This window comes from Oncorhynchus mykiss, chromosome 7 (assembly GCF_013265735.2).
Source record: "Oncorhynchus mykiss isolate Arlee chromosome 7, USDA_OmykA_1.1, whole genome shotgun sequence".
In the NCBI taxonomy this organism is placed as follows: Eukaryota; Metazoa; Chordata; class Actinopteri; order Salmoniformes; family Salmonidae; genus Oncorhynchus; species Oncorhynchus mykiss.
This window is the reverse complement of record NC_048571.1, coordinates 39732888-39756851: the sequence shown is the minus strand read 5'-3', so window position 1 is coordinate 39756851 and position 23964 is coordinate 39732888. Positions and strand designations below refer to the sequence as shown.

Sequence of the window (23964 nt, the reverse complement as noted above, 5' to 3'; positions counted from 1 at the left end):
AACAAGTGGGACACAATCATGAAGTAGAACGACATTTATTGGATATTTCAAACTTTTTTAACAAATCAAAAACTGAAAAATTGGGCGTGCAAAATTATTCAGCCCCCTTAAGTTAATACTTTGTAGCGCCACCTTTTGCTGCGATTACAGCTGTAAGTCACTTGGGGTATGTCTCCTTCAGTTTTGCACATCGAGAGACTGACATTTTTTCCCATTCCTCCTTGCAAAACAGCTCGAGCTCAGTGAGGTTGGATGGAGAGCATTTGTGAACAGCAGTTTTCAGTTCTTTCCACAGATTCTCGATTGGATTCAGGTCTGGACTTTGACTTGGCCATTCTAACACCTGGATATGTTTATTTTTGAACCATTCCATTGTAGATTTTGCTTTATGTTTTGGATCATTGTCTTATTGGAAGACAAATCTCCGTCCCAGTCTCAGGTCTTTTGCAGACTCCATCCGGTTTTCTTCCAGAATGGTCCTGTATTTGGCTCCATCCATCTTCCCATCAATTTTAACCATCTTCCCTGTCTCTGCTGAAGAAAAGCAGGCCCAAACCATGATGCTGCCACCACCATGTTTGACAGTGGGGATGGTGTGTTCAGGGTGATGAGCTGTGTTGCTTTTACGCCAAACATAACGTTTTGCATTGTTGCCAAAAAGTTCAATTTTGGTTTCATCTGACCAGAGCACCTTCTTCCACATGTTTGGTGTGTCTCCCAGGTGGCTTGTGGCAAACTTTAAACAACACTTTTTATGGATATCTTTAAGAAATGGCTTTCTTCTTGCCACTCTTCCATAAAGGCCAGATTTGTGCAATATACGACTGATTGTTGTCCTATGGACAGAGTCTCCCACCTCAGCTGTAGATCTCTGCTGTTCATCCAGAGTGATCATGGGCCTCTTGGCTGCATCTCTGATCAGTCTTCTCCTTGTATGAGCTGAAAGTTTAGAGGGACGGCCAGGTCTTGGTAGATTTGCAGTGGTCTGATACTCCTTCCATTTCAATATTATCGCTTGCACAGTGCTCCTTGGGATGTTTAAAGCTTGGGAAATCTTTTTGTATCCAAATCCGGCTTTAAACTTCTTCACAACAGTATCTCGGACCTGCCTGGTGTGTTCCTTGTTCTTCATGATGCTCTCTGCGCTTTTAACAGACCTCTGAGACTATCACAGTGCAGGTGCATTTATACGGAGACTTGATTACACACAGGTGGATTGTATTTATCATCATTAGTCATTTAGGTCAACATTGGATCATTCAGAGATCCTCACTGAACTTCTGGAGAGAGTTTGCTGCACTGAATGTAAAGGGGCTGAATAATTTTGCACGCCCAATTTTTCAGTTTTTGATTTGTTAAAAAAGTTTGAAATATCCAATAAATGTCGTTCCACTTCATGATTGTGTCCCACTTGTTGTTGAGTCTTCACAAAAAAATACAGTTTTTTATCTTTATGTTTGAAGCCTGAAATGTGGCAAAAGGTCGCAAAGTTCAAGGGGGCCGAATACTTTCGCAAGGCACTGTAAACTCCCAGTAATTTATTCGGTATTCACCAACGTTTTGGCATCACTGTGCCTTCCTCAGGTTAATGTCATGAATACTTGAACCAGGTTATGAAGACAAACAGTGCAATTAGTGCAACCAATGACAATCTGTGAAACTGTTTAAAAAATTTAAATAATTTATGGCATATTAAATATATTAGGCTATTGTTATCATATAGAAACATAATTGAATATTGTACATCATATTAGCATCAACATGCATTATTGTTAAATTCCATTTCACATATTTAATTGTTTCGTATTTCATTTCTTATTTGTTACATGTAATCTTTTGGTTCAACCTTAATGCATAATGAGCATCATCAGCAGGGGGAACATATTCTGTGTACACTAATAAGCTGTAGAAAGAAAAATATCAATTTCTAAGACTTCATAAAATAAATAATTGTTCATAAGAAGGGCCTGTGATCAAAGTCAATATTCAGACCACTAAGCCTCAATTTGTAGTAGTATGATCTCAATGTGACCTCCTCTCCATGGTAGAGCAACATGCTCAATGCCTGTGTGTTGGATGGTTAGCTTCAACAAAGTGAGCTGCTACTGGATAGTCAATATTCTTACACCTGATTGAGCTGCGGTGTTCAGCTATGCGTTGTTTTAATTGTCTTTTCGTTTCCACATGAACAGGTGATGATTACTCTAGCATGAGATGATACCCCTAACAGGGATTTTTCGACCTGTATGTGGCTGTCTGAAGGATGTTTTTATAGTGCCATTGCACTGTGCGCATGAGCCACATTTGTAGTTCCCATTTGGGATAGGTGTCAAGATTGCAGAATAGATTTTTTAGTAATTCCTCTCTTGGTTTTTGAGATAATTTCATCATTGCAGCATCAAGAGTCCTTGTAGCCTCTCATTTTGAATGCATCTGTCCTTTTTTTTTTTGTTGCATTGTTGTCAAAATCTGTCGAAGGGCCACATTCGTTTAACCCTGCATAACTGGCTATATGGTAGACCATTCTTGGGGGGAAGGGGATGCATACTATTCGCACGTAGCAGGGTATTGCGATCTGTGGGCTTTGTGTATAAGTCTGTGTGTAATGCATCATTCTCTTTGACGATCCATAAGTCCAGGTAGTTTATTTATCTCTCATCAGTCTGCATCATGAATTTGAGATATTCAGAGCTCTCGTTTGGTAGAGTTTGTAATTAATTTAGTTTCTGCTGACTTCCTTCCCAGAGCACAAAGACATCATCTATGTATCTCTTCCACAGTAGGATTTTAGAAAGTAAGGGGTGTGTCTCTGTTTCATTAAGGAGTGCTTCCTCAAATTGTCCCACATACAGGTTTGCGTAGTTTGGGGAAAAGGAGGAGCCCATGGCTACACCCCGAATTTGAAGGAAAAAGTCTGACTCAAAGACTAAGTAGTTATTGGATAACACCAGTTCAGTAAGTTGTAAGATGCAGTCATTGGATGGAGCAAGGGTCGAGTCTCTCTGCTGAAGGAAGTGTTGCAGCGCCTGCAAGCCTCCAGTGTGTGGGATGTTAGTGGTCAGCAGGGTGCCCTCTGGTATCCTTCCTAAGCCCTCTATCAATGAGATCCTGTGACTAGTGTCTTTGACAAAAGATGGGAGATTCTCAAACATCGGTTTAATGTGGTAATCCACAAATGTAGAAATGTTGGATGTCACAGAGTCGATTGCTGCTACAATGGGTCTACCTGGAGGAGGAGACACTTGTTTGTGTAATTTAGCGACGGTATAGAAAGTTGAAAAACAAACAACTACCAAAGCAGAGTGGGGTCATTGGTCTGTCTGTCTCTCTGTTTAGGCAGCTAATGGCGTGAAGACTGTTTCTGACCTAGCATTACAGCAAATGGACACATCACAGCATGTAATCTAAGGCTGTTGAACTAACCTACTTTTTTAACAGCCGAGAGGCAACGACAAGAACACTGTAAACAGCATAATGAAAACTTGATATCATAAAAGAGATGGACAAAACCACTGACTAGCCGTCAGGTATTCGAGCACCATAATGGCAGCTCTTTCTAAGGCGGCCGATTGTGTTGGAATTGTGTCCATTGTGAGGAGAGAAACCTTGTCCTTGGACTCCATTGTGAAGCGTTCCTACCACTCCTCCCACTCACCCCTACCTGACAGACATCCTCTGATTTACTGCACCTCTCCAGGTGAGGCAGTGCCACATCGATTTCCAGCATCATGCTCTGTGATCACACACTATAGATAGACCAGATTTGACTGATAGAGAAGGCCTCCTATATGGCATTTGTTACATTTCTTCTGACACAGGATGACAAATAAATGTCATGTAATTGGAGTGCCAGGCGAGGGAGGCATGCAGTAAACTGGTGATGAGCACATAGGCGGACAGATAAGCTAAATCAAGACCCAGAGCCACTCAAGCATTTAATTTGCTCTAAAAGACATGTCATTTCCAGCTGCAAGGCTTTGTTGGGCTTGTCACTTTGGATGATTACGAGGTGCTTTTGTTTTTGCATGTTAATTTCTTATAAAGGAACATTGTTTACATAACAGCACAGATGATCTATCACAGAATTATTCTAATTGATTGGAAAATCAAGAAGTTTGCGTGTACTGCAGCCCAGTATTGTTGATTGTGGACGGCATTAACCTGAATATTTTAGCTCGAAAAAGAGAATCTTTAAGAACAAATAGCACAGTAATTCAACACTAAATCTCATGTCTTCTCATCATACCGCCGAGGCATATTTACGTTACATTCAAAGTTCCCTAAGTGTGCATGTGTGTAATATGACAAGCTACTGTCGTGCACGTTAAGACGAAAGAGAAAGCAGAGGGAGCAGTATAAGGGAAGTCTTAGCTCAGTCACGCCACTGTATTCTCTCTCTCACCTACAGTAACAGAGCTCTAGCCTCCTGGCAGTGGTGGCCCTCCTCCTCCCGAAGAATTAAAAGTTCTCGCCACAATTGTGTCTGCCCCTTTCCAAGGGGGAAAAAAAACGAATGAATGAATGTTTAATGTGAATTGGGAGAAGAAAAGCCACCTCTTATCTTAAGCCTCTATAAGAGAACTTGTTCCAGGATTTCAAATTGAATTAGAAGAGCTGGGTTTCTGCAGGATTGTGAGGAGAAACAAAAAGTAGGGCACCTCCTGTTTCGTGATTCAAAGCCACACTAGCTAATGGATTACCTCATCTAGGAAAAGCGTACGCTAAGTCTACTTCACAATTCTCTTTTATCTTTCAAGGCAGAAGATGGACAGCTGGAAGACAGTAGTTATTGATATCCATTGCGGTTTGCTACTGATTACAGGAGATAAGCAATGTTCAGGTTACCTGTTATTCAGTACATATGGAGCGTTTTGCAGTTTGCGTTAGTTTACCTTGTTCTTATTAATTTAGTGATGAACGATCCTTTGAAGGCTGATCCATATGCCAGTATTTATGCACCATTATTAACACAATGTGACGGTAGCTGACAGGATTTAGAAGCGTTTAAGCAAAAACGGCCTAATCTTCTTGTAAAAAGTGGTTTTCCCTTTTGATCCCTGCAGGTATCGTTCTGTTCTTCAGGTGAGTACGCATTGTGTTAACAACACAACAGGTCATACTGATAAAGGAAGTTGACTGATACACAGTCAATCTAGCTCAGTAAGGGCTTCATTACGTTAGCGCACAATGGACATTGAGCACAGTGACTGAGTGCATCTAACTCGCAATTGTCCTATGCAATGCCCGGTAATGCACTGCAGAAGAATACACACATGTTGAATGGAGTTCATAAGTGATTGTCAGTCTTACAATATATACATTTTAGCCATGTACAAAGCTGAGTAGAGATCCCAGCAGAATGTACTCTGTTTTTTTCTGCCTCTGCAGCCTAGTGTGAAGACGGTGATGATGATGACATTATAGTATATCTCTTTAGACCCCCCCCCCCCCCCCCCCCCCCCCTTTCTGTTGTTTTACTCCAGCACCACCGATGGTGTCATCCCTGCCAGTGCAAGGCATTCACTAGCCTCTCGCTCCTGAGTAAATAACCAGTGCTCATGACAGCTACTGAGGCCCCATGCTTTGTCTATCTGCCAAAAAGATCTGCTTCCACCTACTCATTTTAACCGTTGTTTTTATCCCAAGGCTGTGGAGCCCAATAGTACACTGTACTGTACAGCTATGGTTATGTGCTAAAAACGCAACATCCACACTGTAAACCCCAAGGCATTTTTAACTCAAATACCTCTGGTAAATTGAACTCAAAGTCAATGAAAAGTGATTAGGCCTATTACTTAAAATGTTAATGTGGTACTGAATCAAAACTAAATGAGAAGTCACATCAACTACATTTTTTTTTTAAAGTACAAATGTACTTTTTTTTAAAAAAATGATTGTTTTTAATATCTGTGTTTTTGCGTTTACACTGAGTGATTGATTGATTAGTCTTATGCGACACAAAGATAAATAACATGCATTTTTGTAAACTAATCCAATTTTTTTGCACCCGTTACGAAAATGGTTGTTCCAGTTTAAATGGCTTAGGTAGTCTCCTCGCACTGTTCCTAATCGGCAGGTAGCCTAGTGGTTAGAGCGTTGGACTAGTAACCGGAAGGTTGCAAGTTCAAACCCCCGAGCTGACAAGGTACAACTGTCGTTCTGCCCCTGTTCCTAGGCCGTCATTGAAAATAAGAATTTGTTCTTAACTGACTTGCCTAGTTAAATAAAGGTAAAATAAAAAAAAATCCTGGCAGTCATTTTGAATGCAGGTTGCGGGTGAATAAAACACTTCGGCTGTTAGATAGCTTAACTCTGGCAGGATTGTAATAGGATTTCCACATCACTCTGTAAACCAGCATAATGTGACTTGCAATGTAAGGTTGCAACCTTCTGGTAAATTTCCAAGGTTTCCCAGAAATCCCGGGTGGAATATTCCTGGAAATTCTTCTACCAGGATTTTTAGAAAATCTGGGAATTTTGGGAAAGTTAACGGAATTTTGCAAGCCTATTTGCAGGCCTGTAAACCATGAGCTTCAGGCCACTGTATTACATTCAACACACCTGGTCTTCCAGGTCGGTTAAATCAAAAACATGAAGTGCCTTCGGTACTCAAGGACCAGGGTTGCCTACCCCTGCTCTACAGGGTCACAGTGACTCCATCAGTTTGAGTAATGACTACAAAATCACAATAACTATACTCAGATATATTAACTGCAACAGGTTTCCTCAAAAGTTTTAATTAATGACAGCACATTGGGGTTTACAGTGCATCCATTTCTCCCAGTGTTCCCATCTGACCTCTACATCCCAGCAGACCTGGGGTTCAAATAGTATTTGGTTTCTTTCTAATTCTTATGCTGCACTTTATTCAGCATGGATGTCACAACAGAACCAATGGAATAGTCCAGAAAAGTGCAAACCCCGCCCATCTGACACTCCATTCCAGGCAGGCTTAATCGAATGCTTGAAAGTTTTTGAATGAAAACCAATGCAATTTCCCCTAGGTGTGAATCCCAGTGTTCAGTGGATTTGCCGTTCACCAGGCCAGAATCATTGATTTGACACAATGACACGAGTGTGAGCTCTGTGGTTGTGTAAACAGCTCAACGGTCACTAATACACTGTGGCACGTGGCTGTCACATACGCATGAGTCACAGAATAACAAGCAGGCTACTGTATGCAAAGGGCCTGCAGAGTTTATAGGACTTATCTTCAAATCCTCTGCATGAAGAATAGGACATTTCTTCAGATCAAAACTTCTAATATTTAAGTAATTAATGGCTTAGCAGTTTTATATTGATACTAACCTCCCCAATGTAATTATATCTCAGATATACTGTAATCATAGAATTATACAATCCTCTGCTTGTAATTCTAGTCTTCATAAAACCAAGACTGCAGGGGAGATTAAAACTTAATGATTACAAAATGAAAATCGGTGCTTTGACACAGAGTATAACAGAAAAATTCACCATCCCTTAGCCTACAGTTTCCGCACCCCCGCAGAAATCGAATTAACATAATGGAAACGATCTGTCAATCTGTCTGTTTAAGCCAAATATATCTGTTTTGCATGGGCTGCATCTCAATCCACTGCATCAAGCGATATCACCCTTCTGCATCTGCGGTGAAAGGCAGTGGTGGGAAAAGTACCCAATTGTCATACTTGAGTAAAAGTAAAGATACCTTAACAGATAATGACTCAAGTAAAAGTGAAAGTCACCCAGTAAAATACTACTTGAGTAAAAGTCTAAAAGTATTTGGTTATAAATATACTTAAGTATCAAAAGTAAATGTAATTGCTAAAATATACTTAAGTATCAAAAGTTAAAATAATTTCTAATTCCTTACACTACCGGTCCAAATTTTAGAACTACTACTCATTCAAGGGTTTTTTCTTTATTTTTACTATTTTGAAATTTTTTGAATAATAGTGACAACATCAAAACTATGAAATAAAATATATATGGAATCATGTAGTAACCAAAAAAGTGTTAAAAATAGCCACCATTTGCCTTGATGACAGCTTTGCACGCTCTTGGCATTGTCTCAACCAGCTTCACCTGAAATGCTTTTCCAACAGTCTTGAAGGAGTTCCCACATATGCTAAGCACTTGTTGGCTGCTTTTCCTTCACTCTGCGGTCCAACTCATCCCAAACAAATAATAGTCTCACTAAGCCCAAACCACATGGGATGGTGTATTGCTGCAGAATGACAGTCTGATTCACACAGTCTCCTCTGAACAGTTGATGTTGAGATATGTTTGTTACTTGAACCCTGTGACGCATTTATTTGGGCAGCAATTTCTGAGGCTGTTAACTCTAATGAACTTCTGCAGCAGAGGGAACTCTGGGTCTTCCATTCCTGTGGCGGTCCTCATAAGAGCCAGTTTCATCACATCGCTTGATGGTTTTTACGACTGCACTTTAAGAAAATTTCAAGGTTCTTATTGACTGACCTTCATGTCTTAAAGTATGTAATTTCTCTTTGCTTATTTGAGCTGTTCTTGCCATAACACGGACTTGGTCTTTTACCAAATAGGGCTATCTTCTGTATACCACCCCTGCCTTGTCACAACACAACTGAATGTCTCAAACTCATTAAGAAGGAAAGAAATTCTACAAGTTAACTTTTAACAAGGCACACCTGTTAATTGAAATGCATTCCAGGTGACTACCTAATGAAGCTGGTTGAGAGAATGCTACTTTGAAGAATCTCAAATATAAAATATATTTTGATTTGTTTAAAACACTTTTTGGGTAACTACATGATTTATATATGTGCTATTTCATAGTTTTGTTGCCTTCACTATTATTCTACAGTGTAGAAAATAGTACAAATAAAGTAGGTGTGTTCATACTTTTGACTGGTGCTGTAAATGGAATTAGTTTAAGACCAAAAATAAGGAGATCAATACATGTAAAAATGCATATATAGTTTCCTGAAATAATCTGCCTGTAAACAATTGTTGGAAAAATGACTTGTGCCATGCACAAAGTAGATGTCCTAAATGACATGACAAAACTATAGTTTACTAACAATACATATGTGGACTGATTGAAAAACGAGTTTTAATGACTCCAACCTAAGTGTATGTAAACTTCCGACTTCAACCGTATGTATGTAAATGTGTAAATGCATGCTCGAGTGGCGCAGTGGTCTAAGGCACTGCAACTCAGTGCTAGAGGCGTCACCACAGACACCCTGGTTTGATTCCAGGCTGTATCACAACCGTCCGTGATTGTCCGATAGGGCAGCGCACAACTGGCCCAGCTTCGTCCGGGTTTGGCGGGTGTAGGCCGTCATTGTAAATAAGAATTTGTCCTTAACTGACTTGCCTAGTTAAATAAAGGTTTTTAAAAAATGCAGGAAAGGGAAAAGAGAGATACCTAGTCAGTGTGGTCAGCATGTTCGACTCTAGAGAGAAGCTCTGCCAGAAAAGGCTCATGCATACCATAGCATAATGCTTTTTTCAACCAGTCATGTCCACCTGCCTACACTGACTCCCCAGCACACTCCTTCCATAAACAAACAATGGTGTAAAGGCCTCTCTATAAACAAAACATTATAAAAAAGCATTTTATTTCAACCAAGACAAAAGACAGAGAGAGTGTGTGAGAGAGAGAGAGAGAGAGAGAGAGAGAGAGAGAGAGAGAGAGAGAGAGAGAGAGAGAGAGAGAGAGACACACACAGAGAGAGAGGGACCCAGTCTGTATAATCCTCTTTGTGCTTATGCCATCCTTTTGGATATCAACAAGTGCAAAAACAAACAGACCAGAAAAAAACACACCTCTGAGCTTACCTTCTCTGTGGACTGGGAGGTACCAAAGAAGATGGGGATGAAGGCCAGCCAGATGATACAGGTGGTGTACATGGTGAAGCCGATGGGCTTGGCCTCGTTGAAGGCCTCCGGCACGCCTCGAGTCTTGATGGCGTACACTGTGCAGGTGACCATTAGCAGCATGCTGTAGCCGAGCAGGCAAATCAGAGAAAGGTCAGAGATGTCACATTTGAGCACGCCACGGGCCATGTCCGGATTGGCCATGCGCTGGTCCTCGTAGTCGATGATGGCCTGAGACGGGTCCACGCCAAACCAGATACACACCCCCAGTAGCTGCACCGAAGTCAGGCTGAAGGTGATGACCAGCTGGGAGGCTGGGGATATGAACCTGGGGGCGCTCACCGACATGGATCCCTGCTCGAAGATGCGGTAGATGCGGTTAGTCTTGGTGAGCAGGGCTGCGTAGCTGATACTCATCCCCAGACCCAGGAAGATCCGTCTGAGGGAGCAGATGCCCACGTCAGGGGCAGATATCATGAGAAAAGTGGTGGCGTAGCACATGAAGATACCCGTCAGTAGAACGTAGCTGAGCTCACGGCCTGACGCCTTGACGATGGGCGTGTCATTGTAGCGGATAAAGGTGACCACCACAAACAGAGTGGCCATGATGCCCACCACGGAGATGAGGACAGGTATGACGGCCCAGGGGGAACTCCATTCCAGCTTGACAATGGGGATGGGACGGCAGGCCGTGTGGTTCTCGTTGGGACGCAGGTCAAAGCGGCACATCTTGCAGCTGTAGGTGTCTGCCTGGTACTGGTAGCCGTCGCAGCGCTCGCAGTGCCAGCAGCAAGGGATGCCCTTCACTATTTTCTTGCGCTCTCCGGCCTGGCAGGGGTGGCTGCAGATGGAGTAAGGGATCTGACGACCTCCACCTGGCCAGTGCATTGCTCGGATCTGATTGAGATGGAGAGGAGAGGAGGGGTACAGTCAAACACTTCTCAAATAACTAACACTATAACCCATACACAGTCTCTTCTTGTTTAATGAAAATTGCCACTGGTATGCGGTTCGTTTTGGGGATTCTCCTCTCCCAAACTCTATTTGCCTTTTTAAAACAGTATATTTAGCGTCATGTTATTCACTTTTTTGCCATCGATGTTGGTTGTTAAATTCATGGGCGGCAAACTCATCCCCAAATGTGTATTTCATTAACAGATATAAGAATCCTAATTGACTAAAATATCCTTAGGAAAGAGAATTGGTGCACACTACAGTAGGTGCCAAGGACTAGAAAATACAACACCATTCCATTCATTCTGTGTTCACAGCATTGAAAGAGGTACAGACCCAGATCAACTCCATAGAAACCATGTCAACTCCATAGAAACTAGGTCAACTCCTTAGAAACTAGGTCAACTCCTTAGAAACCAGGTCAACTCCTTAGAAACCAGGTCAACTCCATAGAAACCTGCTTATTTTTTTCTTTCTATCTTTCTTAGCCCAAGGCCATCTCTTCTTATTCCATTTAAGCATTATTTGCGGGGCCGGCTTCATGTAATTCATTGTTATAGCTTTGTTACCCCCATGTGTCCACAATTGCACACTATTGTTTCCCTAAGACAGTGGATGGTGTCTAAAGTCACTATAGCAATGTATCGGTTTTTAAGCTCTTATTGCTTTCTTTTCATTTCAGTCTTTGTTGTTAATCACTAAAGCACCCTCTGGATGTTTTCAACTTTTAAGATGTGTGCACAAAGCCAGTAGCAAATGGATCAAGAGGAATTACTGAGCCAAGGAAGCGCTGCAGTAGAACCAACAGACGACAACAGCCAATCATAGCTGTGTCAGGAGGAGAGCCACTGACACACATGGTGAAACCCATGAAGGTAATGTGGAGGGGACGAGTCTGATAATATATCTAAAGTACAGCATCTGCAGCTGCTGTATGAACTATAAAAAAAATAAGTGCTTACATTCAGATAGAGCTGGTCGGTCCAGTGCCCGATGATTTTGTACTCAGCTGTTTGGTTTCTGATCTGGTACTGGTAAATCTCATAGCGACCAGGGGCGTCTCCATTCCCATTGAAAAGCACTGGGTTGCCAGCAATACCTGAGGGACAAAGGAGAGAGTTAATTAATTATTCAACAAAAAAAACATGTGTTTTCTTGCTTAATTTGTATTGTAATTGTCACAGGATCAGTGTGTGGAATGTGCAAATGTTTGCGGCTGACCAAAAGTTTGTGTTGAAATGCAATTTCTCAATTCAAGAAAGTGTGAAATTTAGCTTGTGGGGTGAGGAGAGAATAAGTGGCTGATTTTAAATTCTCTCTCTGCTCTGTTCTGTCTAGAGGCATCTGCCTTAGTCAAATCACATTTGCAGTCACTCCATTGATTTCAACTTGTTCTTCCATACTCTATTCTAAGTGGGAACTTTGTGTGTGGGGATTATGTTTCGACTAACGTTAACTGCACTGTGTTACTGTCTGGTGTTATCGCACCCTGCAATTTTTTGGTGGTGTTGAGTTTGAGTTTATTTTATTTTTACAGGGACAGTGCATATTAATCAACGTTTCAGTAAAATTGACGGTTTTAGCCAGCCAGCTCATTTTCAACTGCAGTCCCTGGGCAGGTTATTAGAAACAATTACAATATAGACAATCATTGAGCAGTGAGCAAATGCAGAGCAACATAGGACAAGCAAGATGTAGCATACAGACAGAGCAACATAGTACAAAAAGCAACAAGACAAGATATTGTTCCAATATGTTTTGGCATGAGAGATATAATAATCATATGTCATGTGACTTAGCAGCCAAAAGGAGCCCCCCTACAAAACAAACTATCAAATCAAACCCAGCTTCATTTGTACAGCACACTTCAGACATGGAATGCAACACAATGTTCTTCACAGGCAAAAAAAAAATAAATAAAAACATATATATATATATTTACTACACACCAAATATAAGAGGATAAAAAAACAAAAGAAACTGAACGACTAAAAAGCACCCTAAGGAAAGCAAAGCTAAAACGGCGTGTTTTAATTTTTTTTTTCACAGTTTAGGCCCCCCTCATGTTCTCTGGCAGGCTATTCCAAAGGCTGGGGGCATGGTAACTGAAGGCTGCCTCTCCATGCCTCTTGGTCCTAGGCTTTGGGACAGTTAAAAGGCCAGTGCCAGAGGACCTGGGTACATAACTTAAAAGCAGTCGGACATGTATTGGGTTGCACAATCGTGGATAGATTTAAAAACCAATAGAAGAATCTTAAAATGAATTCTAAAACTCACAGGCAGCTAGTGCAGCGATGTTAAAACCAGTGTAATGTGTGCTCTCCGTTTGGTCTTGGTCAGTAACTGGGCTGCAGCATTCTGTGTCACACCCTGGTCAAAGTATTTTGTGTTTATCTTTATTTATTTGGTCAGGCCAGGGTGTGGCATGGGTATGGGCATGGTATGTGGTGTGTATGTATGGGGATTGTAGCTAGTGGGGTGTTCTAGCTAAGTCTATGGCTGTCTGAAGTGGTTCTCAATCAGAGGCAGGTGTTTATCTTTGTCTCTGATTGGGAACCATATTTAGGCAGCCATATTCTTTGAGTTTGTTGTGGGTGATTGTCCTTAGTGTCCTGATGTCATTGGTCTGTGTTAGGTTGCACAAGTATAGGCTGTTTCGGTTTTTGTTAAGTTTATTGTTTTGGTAGTGTTTGTGTTTAGTGTGTTTCTTCATTAAACATGGATTGCAATAGACACGCCGCATTTTGGTCCGACTCTCCTTCTCACCAAGAAAACCGTTACAGAATCACCCACACAAAGGGACCAAGCAGTGTGTCAACAGGCAGGAACAGCCCAAAGTGGAGTACAGTATGGACTATACTTCTTGGGAGGAGATAGACAGGTGGGCGGTCGACCCAGGGAGAGTGCCGGAGCCCGCCTGGGATTCGATGGAGCAGTGCGCGGAAGGATATAGGAGAATGGAGTTTGCGAAGCAAGCAAGGCGGCGCGGACGGAGGCCCCAGAGTCAGCCCCAAAAATTTCTTGGGGGGGGGCTCAGGGAGAGTGTGGCAGAGTCAGGAGCCAGACCTGAGCCAACTCTCCCTGTTTATCGTGAGGAGCCAAGGAGGAGACCAGAACCAGAGCCGGTGTTGGAGGTGAACGAAACAGAGACTGTGAAGGAGTTAATGGGGAAATTGGAGGAGAGAGAAATGAGGGAGTTGGTGTTTTAAACATGGAATTCGCCCGACGGAGCGTGTCGGGGATTTGATGGCACCTGGGTCAGCGCTCCATACTCGTCCTGAGGTGCGTGTTAGTCGGCTGGTGAAGATGGTGCCAGTCTCACGCACCAGGCCTCCTGTGCACCTCCCTAGCCTTGCACGTCCTGTGCCAGCACCGCTCTCAAGATCTCCAGTACGCCTTCACGGTCTAACCCATCCTGTGCCACCTCCACACCCCAGCCCTCCGGTAGCAGCTCCCCGCACCAGGCTTCCTGTGCGTGTCCTTGGCCCAGTACCACCAGTGCCAGCACCACGCATCAGGCCTACAGTGCGCCTTGCCTGTCCAGCGCTGTCAGAGTCTTCCTCCTCTTCAGCGCTGTCGGAGTCTCCCGCCTGTTTAGCGCTGTCAGAGCTTTCCGCCTCTACAGCGCTGCCAGAGTCTCCCGCCTGTTCGGAGCTGCCAGTCTGCAAGGAGCTGCCAGTCTGCAAGGAGCTGCCAGTCTGCAAGGAGCTGCCAGTCTGCAAGGAGCTGCCAGTCTGCAAGGAGCTGCCAGTCTGCAAGGAGCTGCCAGTCTGCAAGGAGCTGCCAGTCTGCAAGGAGCTGCCAGAGCTGCCAGTCTGCAGGATGCCGCCAAAGCTGCCAGTCTGCAAGGAGCCGCCAGAGCTGCCAGTCTGCAAGGAGCCGCCAGAGCTGCCAATTAGCATGGAGCAGCCAGGGCCGCCAGTCAGCATGGAGCAGCCAGGGCCGCCAGTCAGCATGGAGCAGCCAGGGCCGCCAGTCAGCATGGAGCAGCCAGGGCCGCCAGTCAGCATGGAGCAGCCAGGGCCGCCAGTCAGCATGGAGCAGCCAGGGCCGCCAGTCAGCATGGAGCAGCCAGGGCCGCCAGTCAGCATGGAGCAGCCAGGGCCGCCAGTCAGCATGGAGCAGCCAGGGCCGCCAGTCAGCATGGAGCAGCCAGGGCCGCCAGTCAGCATGGAGCAGCCAGGGCCGCCAGTCAGCATGGAGCAGCCAGGGCCGCCAGTCAGCATGGAGCAGCCAGGGCTGCCAGTCAGCATGGAGCAGCCAGAGCAGCCAGTCAGCATGGAGCAGTCAGTCAGCATGGAGCAGCCAGAGCTGCCAGTCAGCATGGAGCAGCCAGTCAGCATGGAGCAGCCAGAGCTGCCAGTCAGCATGGAGCAGCCAGTCAGCATGGAGCAGCCAGTCAGCATGGAGCAGCCAGAGCTGCCAGTCGACCAGACTCTTCCAGATCTGCCAGTCGACCAGACTCTTCCAGATCTGCCAGTCGACCAGACTCTTCCAGATCTGCCAGTCGACCAGACTCTTCCAGATCTGCCAGTCGACCAGACTCTTCCAGATCTGCCAGTCGACCAGACTCTTCCAGATCTGCCAGTCGACCAGACTCTTCCAGATCTGCCAGTCGACCAGACTCTTCCAGATCTGCCAGTCAGCCAGGATCTGCCAGTCAGCCAGGATCTGCCGAAACCACCAGCCAGCCAGGATCTGGTAGATTCATCAACCTGCCTGAGCTTCCTCTCACTCCTGAGCTTCCTCTCACTCCTGAGCTTCCCCTCAGTTCCGAGCTGCCTCAGTCCCGAGCTGCCCCTCAGTCCCGATCTGCTCCTCAGTCCAGTGGGGTTCTGGGTGAGGACTACTAGGCCATGGTCGGCGGCGAGGGTGGACTATCCAGGGACGCGAGGAGAAGGGACTAAGACATTGATTGAGTGGGGTCCACATCCCGCGCCGGAGCCGCCACCATGGACAGACGCCCACCCGGACCCTCCCTATTGTTTTGAGGTGCGTTCGGGAGTCCGCACCTTAGGGGGGGGGGGTTCTGTCACACCCTGGTCAAAGTATTTTGTGTTTATCTTTATTTATTTGGTCAGGCCAGGGTGTGGCATGGGTATGGGCATGGTATGTGGTGTGTATGTATGGGGATTGTAGCTAGTGGGGTGTTCTAGCTAAGTCTATGGCTGTCTGAAGTGGTTCTCAATCAGAGGCAGGTGTTTATCGTTGTCTCTGATTGGGAACCATATTTAGGCAGCCATATTCTTTGAGTTTGTCGTGGGTGATTGTCCTTAGTGTCCTGATGTCATTGTTCTGTGTTAGGTTGCACAAGTATAGGCTGTTTCGGTTTTCGTTAAGTTTATTGTTTTGGTAGTGTTTGTGTTTAGTGTGTTTCTTCATTAAACATGGATTGCAATAGACACGCCGCATTTTGGTCCGACTCTCCTTCTCACCAAGAAAACCGTTACATTCTGTATGTTTTGCAGTTGACCAATGGCTTTCTTGGGTAGACCAAACAGGAGAGCATTACAGTAGTCAAGCCTGATTGTAATAAAATAATTGATGAGACTCACCTTGGAAATGTTCCTCAGGTGGTAAAAGGCTATTTTGGTCACATTCCTAATGTGTGAATAAAAATTGAGTTCAGAGTCTAAAATAACACCTCGGTTTTTTACCTGGTGTTTTATCTTTATTGCAATTAAATTAAAATGTGCTTTTGCTGCAACAATAAGAACCTCAGTCTTGTCTTGATTTAGCTGGAGGAAGTTGTGAGCCATCCAAGTTCTTAAATCACTAATAGAATCTAATAATTTATCCATGGAGCTAAAATCCTCTGACACAGATATGTAAACTTTCGTGTCATCTGCGTAGCAGTGAAAATCAATGATGTGCTTTCTGATAAAGCTGCCAAAGGGTAATATATGTGATTACAGCTGTAATCGCAGCAAAAGGTGGCGCTACAAAGTATAAACTTAAGGGGGCTGAATAATTTTGCACGCCCAATTTCAGTTTTTGATTTGTTAAAAAAGTTTGAAATATCCAATAAATGTAGTTCCACTTCATGATTGTGTCCCACTTGTTGATTCTTCACAAAAAAATACAGTTTTATATCTTTATGTTTGAAGCCTGAAATGTGGCAAAAGGTCGCAAAGTTCAAGGGGGCCGAATACTTTCGCAAGGCACTGTGTATATGTATATATATATATATATATATATATATATATACAGTGGGGCAAAAAAAGTATTTAGTCAGCCACCAATTGTGCAAGATGAGAGAGGCCGGTAATTTTCATCACAGGTACACTTCAACTATGACAGACAAAATGAAAAAAAATCCAGAAAATCACATTGTAGGATTTTTTATGAATTTATTTGCAAATTATGGTGGAAAATAAGTATTTGGTCACCTAGAAGCAAGCAAGATTTCTGTCTCTCACAGACCTGTAACTTCTTATTTAAGAGGCTCCTCTGTCCTCCACTCGTTACCTGTATTAATGGCACCTGTTTGAACTTGTTATCAGTATAAAAGACACCTGTCCACAACCTCAAACAGTCACACTCCAAACTCCACTATGGCCAAGACCAAAGAGCTGTCAAAGGACACCAGAAACAAAATTGTAGACCTGCACCAGGCTGGGAAGACTGCAATATGTAAGCAGCTTGGTTTGAAGAAATCAACTGTGGGAGCAATTATTAGGAAATGGAAGACATACAAGACCACTGATAATCTCCCTCGATCTGGGGCTCCACGCAAGATCTCACCACGTGGGATCAAAATGATCACAAGAACAGTGAGCAAAAATCCCAGAACCACACGGGGTGACCTAGTGAATGACCTGCAGAGAGCTGGGACCAAAGTAACAAAGCCTACCATCAGTAACACACTACGCCGCCAGGGACTCAAATCCTGCAGTGCCAGACGTGTCCCCCTGCTTAAGTCAGTACATGTCCAGGCCCGTCTGAAGTTTGCTAGAGAGCATTTGGATGATCCAGAAGAAGATTGGGAGAATGTCATATGGTCAGATGAAACCAAAATATAACTTTTTGGTAAAAACTCAACTCGTCGTGTTTGGAGGACAAAGAATGCTGAGTTGCATCCAAAGAACACCATACCTACTGTGAAGCATGGGATTGGAAACATCATGCTTTGGGGCTGTTTTTCTGCAAAGGAACCAGGACGACTGATCCGTGTAAAGGAAAGAATGAATGGGGCCATGTATCGTGAGAGTTTTAGTGAAAACCTCCTTCCATCAGCAAGGGCATTGAAGATGAAACGTGGCTGGGTCTTTCAGCATGACAATGATCCCAAACACACCGCCCGGGCAACGAAGGAGTGGCTTCGTAAGAAGCATTTCAAGGTCCTGGAGTGGCCTAGCCAGTCTCCAGATCTCAACCCCATATAAAATCTTTGGAGGGAGTTGAAAGTCCGTGTTGCCCAGCAACAGCCCCAAAACATCACTGCTCTAGAGTAGATCTGCATGGAGGAATTGGCCAAAATACCAGCAACAGTGTGTGAAAACCTTGTGAAGACTTACAGAAAACGTTTGACCTCTGTCATTGCCAACAAAGGGTATATAACAAATTATTGAGATAAACTTTTGTTATTGACCAAATACTTATTTTCCACCATAATTTGCAAATAAATTCATTAAAAATCCTACAAAGTGATTTTCTGGATTTTTTTTCTCATTTTGTCTGCCATAGTTGAAGTGTACCTGCCATGAAAATGACAGGCCTCTCTCATCTTTTTAAGTGGGAGAACTTGCACAATTGGTGGCTGACTAAATACTTTTTTGCCCCACTGTATATACCCTTTGGTATATGTTAGGGATAGCCCCCTTTTTTTCAATTTTAGCCTAAAAGTAAATACCGAAATGTAACTGCCTGTAGCTCAGGTGTTGAAGCAAGGATTTGCATATTCTTGGTACCATTTGAAAGGGAACAATTTGACGTTTGTGGAAATGTGAATTGAATGTAGGAGAATATAACACAAGATATCTGGCACCATCTTTGAAATGCAACAGAAAGGTCACACTTCCAGCCATCAATCTGTTTGTAATTCCAATGGTGTACACAAGATGGCAGCAGTATATGTGCAAATGTACAAAGACGGAAAAGTTGAAGTATGAGCAATCTACATGACATTTAGTGTGAAGTCACCCAGGCACATTTGGACAAATTGTGGAGACATTTGCATTCATATTACATTTTTCTGCAAGAATATCGTCAAATCTGTATACTTGGACTTTGATTTAGCTTTTCCAGTATTAGTAGCCATATTATAAGTTAAACATTTGCAAAATAACAAGTTTTCATAACTTCATAACTGAATATTCTTATAAGTTTTGTCCAAAAGGAAAAGGCATGCTGTCGCAAAAGGTTAGCAGCTACATTCTGCGACAGATACAGGGTTTCCAGATACTCCCATAAAGCCCAGCTCATTGGCTATCTAGCTAACTTTGTTTGACCCCGATTGGTGCTTATTTTGACAAAGTTAGAGTCGATCAAGTGAAGACCGCCCGAGTCATCGGCGTGCCATGAAGGCGTCGCTCTCTGACCAAATTTGGTGTCCCATAGGATATGCTACACCCCTAATGATATAGTGAAGTCTGGTTACGTTCTAGAATTTCTGAGGAATACATACAAATGTGATTTGACTGGTTGAAACAATGTTTAGGGTTAGATTTTCACCTTTCTTAACAAATTGAAAATACAATTGGAAATACAAAATCGATCGTGCATGCTATATGGACCTTTTTAGGATATGAAAATGGATTTTATCTAACAAAACTTCATGTTACTTCATGTTATCTCTGCGACCCTTTGTTTGATAAGTCACATCAAGATTTCAGAATGTAAGTACACATTTCACCTTCAGAGGTAAATTTATCAAACCTATCATGGTGAAAAAAATATTTTGTTGTTTGGAGCTCTCCTCAAACAATAGCATGGCATTTTTTCGCAGTAATAGCTACTGTAAATTGAACAGTGCAGTTATATGAACAAGAATTTAAGCTTTCAGCCGATGTAGGACACTAGGATAGGATCCCCATTTGTTGATGAAAAGCAGCAGCTACTCTTCCTGTGTTCCACACAAAACATGAAACATAATACAGAATGACATAACACAGAACATCCTTAGACAAAATATGACATTTTAAATATTAAACATTGAAAGCACACAACCACATTTCTGTTCCTGAGATACTCCTTTATGATAATAAAACTACACAACATTTATTTCCCTAAGATGCCCCTTGAATATATTAAGTATAGCAACTTCCCCTCCAAAACTCAAGTATGAACACACAGCAGCAAACCGCCATCTACTGATAAAAGGCATAAGGCGCTGGCATTTCTCTTGTCATGCCCAAGCTTATCATTACGTCTCCCCAAGCACAATCGGCGTTCCATTTTACGAACAAGGGGAAAAGCGTGGATGATCGCGGCGGTTTGGGTTTCTGCTGATGACTGTTTTTTTTTTTTTGTTTAGCGTAGGGCGGAAAACGTATACAGCAGCCTAATCCACATCTCGATGAGTCAGCCGCTCTGGATTAAGGCACTATTGTGTGCTCAGCCGTGCCTCAGTGACAATGCAGCCCACATCTCACAGTTATAGGAACAGATGAGAGGGATTAGAACAGATTTTATGTTTGAACGAGATATGTTTATACAAGCACTCTCCACAACTGAAGTGTTGATCTGCATTTGTATCCAGTAGTTCAATCATAGTATTTTTCTGTTAAAAAAAAGAAAACTAAGGCATATAGCCCTAGATGGAACTGTGTATTAAGGGGCTTGTTAAGGCTTTGAGGCCATAGCCCATGCCATGCCACTGGGTCCCATGCTGTCACTGTGAGAGGAAAATGGATCTTGACCTCCCCATTGGTCCTTTCAGACACTAATGCAGCACCACAGTCTGCCACTGCAGATGTAATTACATTTAACAGTTTATAGTCTTTTAGTGCTCCATTCTGAGGTTGGCCCAAAGCTTATTGTCATCTCTTAGCCAAGCTGTTCTCAAAACGGACTGTATGTTCATTGTATGCCTTCTAGTATGCATGGCCTCATATCTGTATGAGCTTTAGCCAACTCCTCTGACTAGCGTTGTCATGCAGGCATGTTGTTGTCATGCAATCTTGTCATACATGGTATGACAACAATAGTCAGAGAAGCTGGCTAAAGCTCATGCCGATTTAGGGGACAGGTCAGTGGCGACCCGTCATTCAGGTTCAGGTGGGGCAGAGGGTTTTTTGAGCACCACATGTTTTGCATTTCATTTTGGCATTCATTCGTGTCACATATCAGTTTGCAAACAATGTAAAAAAAAAGAGTTATCCTTGAGTTAATGAAGCAGCATACTCTGTTGAGTAAGGTTGCTTCAAAATGAAGGTGCTTCAGCCTAGCAGCTCTTTCTTTGGTGGAGGGGCAGCCAGCTAAAGTACAGAGTGGTTTTATAGGAATCAGTGGCTAAACACTATTTTTGCTTCCCCTGCCTGCTATTCGGTGGAAAGGTATGTGTTCCAAGTCTGGGATTAAGGATTTAAAAAATCTGTCTGAAAGGGTCTCTTTTCCAACCTTGAAAGGATAAACATTCATACACAACGTCATGGACCAGAAAAAGTTGACTACATCGGCCATGCTGTCAATCCAGCATGATTTCTGCCGTGTTCAAAGCAACTGGGAACTGGATTGACAGAAAACTGAAATCTTTGACTTCTGACTCCAGTGCGTTGAAGACAACTGTGAACGCTGAAAAAATGAGCTCCGACTGGGAAAATAAGTTTTGACCGTTCATCCAACTCGGAATTCCAAGTCGGGAACTCAGGCCTCTTTCTAGAGCATCAACGTTTCAACCTGAAGATCACTGACGTCATTATTCAACCTAATTTTCCCCCAAATTTCCAGTTGTCTTGAAAGCACCATGAATCCAGAGAATGCCAGACTTTGATGACAAAGTTTTCCCACAAGCAGGACTGCCGCCCCACCTTCCTGTTCAAGTGAGCACAACAAAAATATGTCTTGTATGCTGCTGCACAAATTATGCAACATGCCAGGATATGTATACTGTGGCTAAGAAAGTAATACTGAGTGTACGTTTTGTTGTAAGCTATTAACCTGTTAGAGCTCTAGGGGCGCTATTTCATTTTTGGATAAAAAACGTTCCCGCTTTAAGCGCGATATTTTGTCACGAAAAGATGCTTGACTATGCATATCTTGACAGTTTTGGAAAGAAAACACTCTGAAGTTTCAGAATCTGCAAAGATTTTGTCTGTAAGTGCCCCAGAACTCATTCTACAGGCGAAACCAAGATGATGCATCACCCAGGAATTAGCAGAATTTCTGAAGCTCTGTTTTCCATTCTCCTTATATGGCTGTGATTGCGCAACGAATGAGCCTACACTTTCTGTCGTTCGCCCAAGGTCTTAGCAGCATTGTGACGTATTTGTAGGCATATCATTGGAAGATTGACCATAAGAGACTACATTTTCCAAGTGTCCGCCTGGTGTCCTGCGTCGAATTCGGTGCGCAATTGCCAGCTGCTTCTACTTTACCATTGGATTCAGGGGAGAAAGCATGTGTCCAAGAACGATGTATCAATGAAGAGATATGTGAAAAACACCTTGATGATTGATTCTAAACAACGTTTGCCATGTTTTCAGTCGATATTATGGAGTTAATTTGGAAAAAAGTTCGCGTTTTGAGGACTGAATTTTCAGATTTTTTTTGGTAGCCAAATGTGATGTATAAAACGGAGCTATTTCTAATACACAAGGAATCTTTTTGGAAAAACTGAGCATCTGCTATCTAACTGAGAGTATCCTCATTGAAAACATCAGAAGTTCTTCAAAGGTAAATGATTTTATTTGAAGGCTTTTATGTTTTTGTTAATGTTGCGTGCTGGATGCTAACGCTAATGCTAACGCTAAATGCTAACGCGAAATGCCAACGCTAGCTAGCTACTTTTACACAAATGATTGTTTTCCTAGGGTTGAGAAGCATATTTTGAAAATCTGAGATGACAGTGTTGTTTACAAAAGGCTAAGCTTGAGAGATGGCATATTTATTTCATTTCATTTGCGATTTTCATAAATAGTTAACGTTGTGTTATGCTAATGAGCTTGCTGATAGATTTACACAATCCTGGATACAGGGGTTTTTTCATAGCTAAACGTGACGCAGAAAACGGAGCGATTTGTCCTAAACAAATAATCTTTCAGGAAAAACTGAACATTTGCTATCTGAGAGTCTCCTCATTGAAAACATCTGAAGTTCTTCAAAGGTAAATGATTTTATTTGAATGCTTTTCTGTTTTTTTGTGTAAATGTTGCCAGCTGAATGCTAATGCTAAATGCTACGTTAGCCTACAATACTGTTACACAAATGCTTGTTTTGCAATGGTTGAGAAGCATATTTTGAAAATCTGAGATGACAGTGTTGTTAACAAAAGGTTAAGCTTGAGAGCTAGCATATTTATTTCATTTCATTTGCGATTTTCATGAATAGTTAACGTTGCGTTATGGTAATGAGCTTGAGTCTGTATTCACGATCCCGGATCTGGGATGGGGAGATCAGAAAGGTTAAACTCAGAAAAAAAGAAATGTCCTCTCACTGTCAATTGAGTTTACTTTCAGCGCCGCTTTACGGTCTCCTAACCAATTGTGCTATTATGTGTTTTTCGCGATATTTGTAAATTATTTTGTACATAATGTTTCTGCAACCGTATCTTACGGCAGAAAATAGCTTCTAGATATCAGGACAGTAATCATTCACCTCAGATTAGACTAAGATTTTTTTAACAACAACAAGCAGGACTCACACGATATTCTCCAAACACCCCACAGGGCAGAGATCCCAATTATTAGCAAAAGGAAGCGACGCAGAGGAAGAAGAGCCAGATGCCTGGTCCGGACCCGCAGAAGGCAACTAGGAAAGCTGCCATTACCGTCAATATTACTCGCCAAAGTGCAATCATTGGACAATAAACTAGACGAGGTACGATCCCGAAGATCCTACCAACGGGACATCAAAAACTGTAAAAACCTATGTTTCACGGAATCGTGGCTGAATGACGACATGGATATTCAGCTAGCGGGATACACGCTGCACCGGTAGGATAGAACAGCACACTCCGGTAAGACCAGGGAGGGGGGGGGGGGGGGTTATGCATATTTGTAAACAACA

General features: G+C 42.9%; 1 protein-coding gene across 1 annotated transcript in view; it reads right to left on the bottom strand.

Annotated features, from left to right (window-relative positions):
• LOC110527736 (metabotropic glutamate receptor 4) overlaps nucleotides 1-23964 on the bottom strand; it is a 340536-nt gene that overhangs the window by 16873 nt on the left and 299699 nt on the right. The window contains exons 8-9 of the mRNA XM_021609206.2: nucleotides 11760-11896; nucleotides 9805-10740 (exon numbers count right to left, since the gene is read on the bottom strand). Of these exons, the coding sequence (XP_021464881.1) occupies nucleotides 9805-10740; nucleotides 11760-11896 (1073 nt within the window). The remainder of the gene's footprint in view (nucleotides 1-9804; nucleotides 10741-11759; nucleotides 11897-23964) is intronic.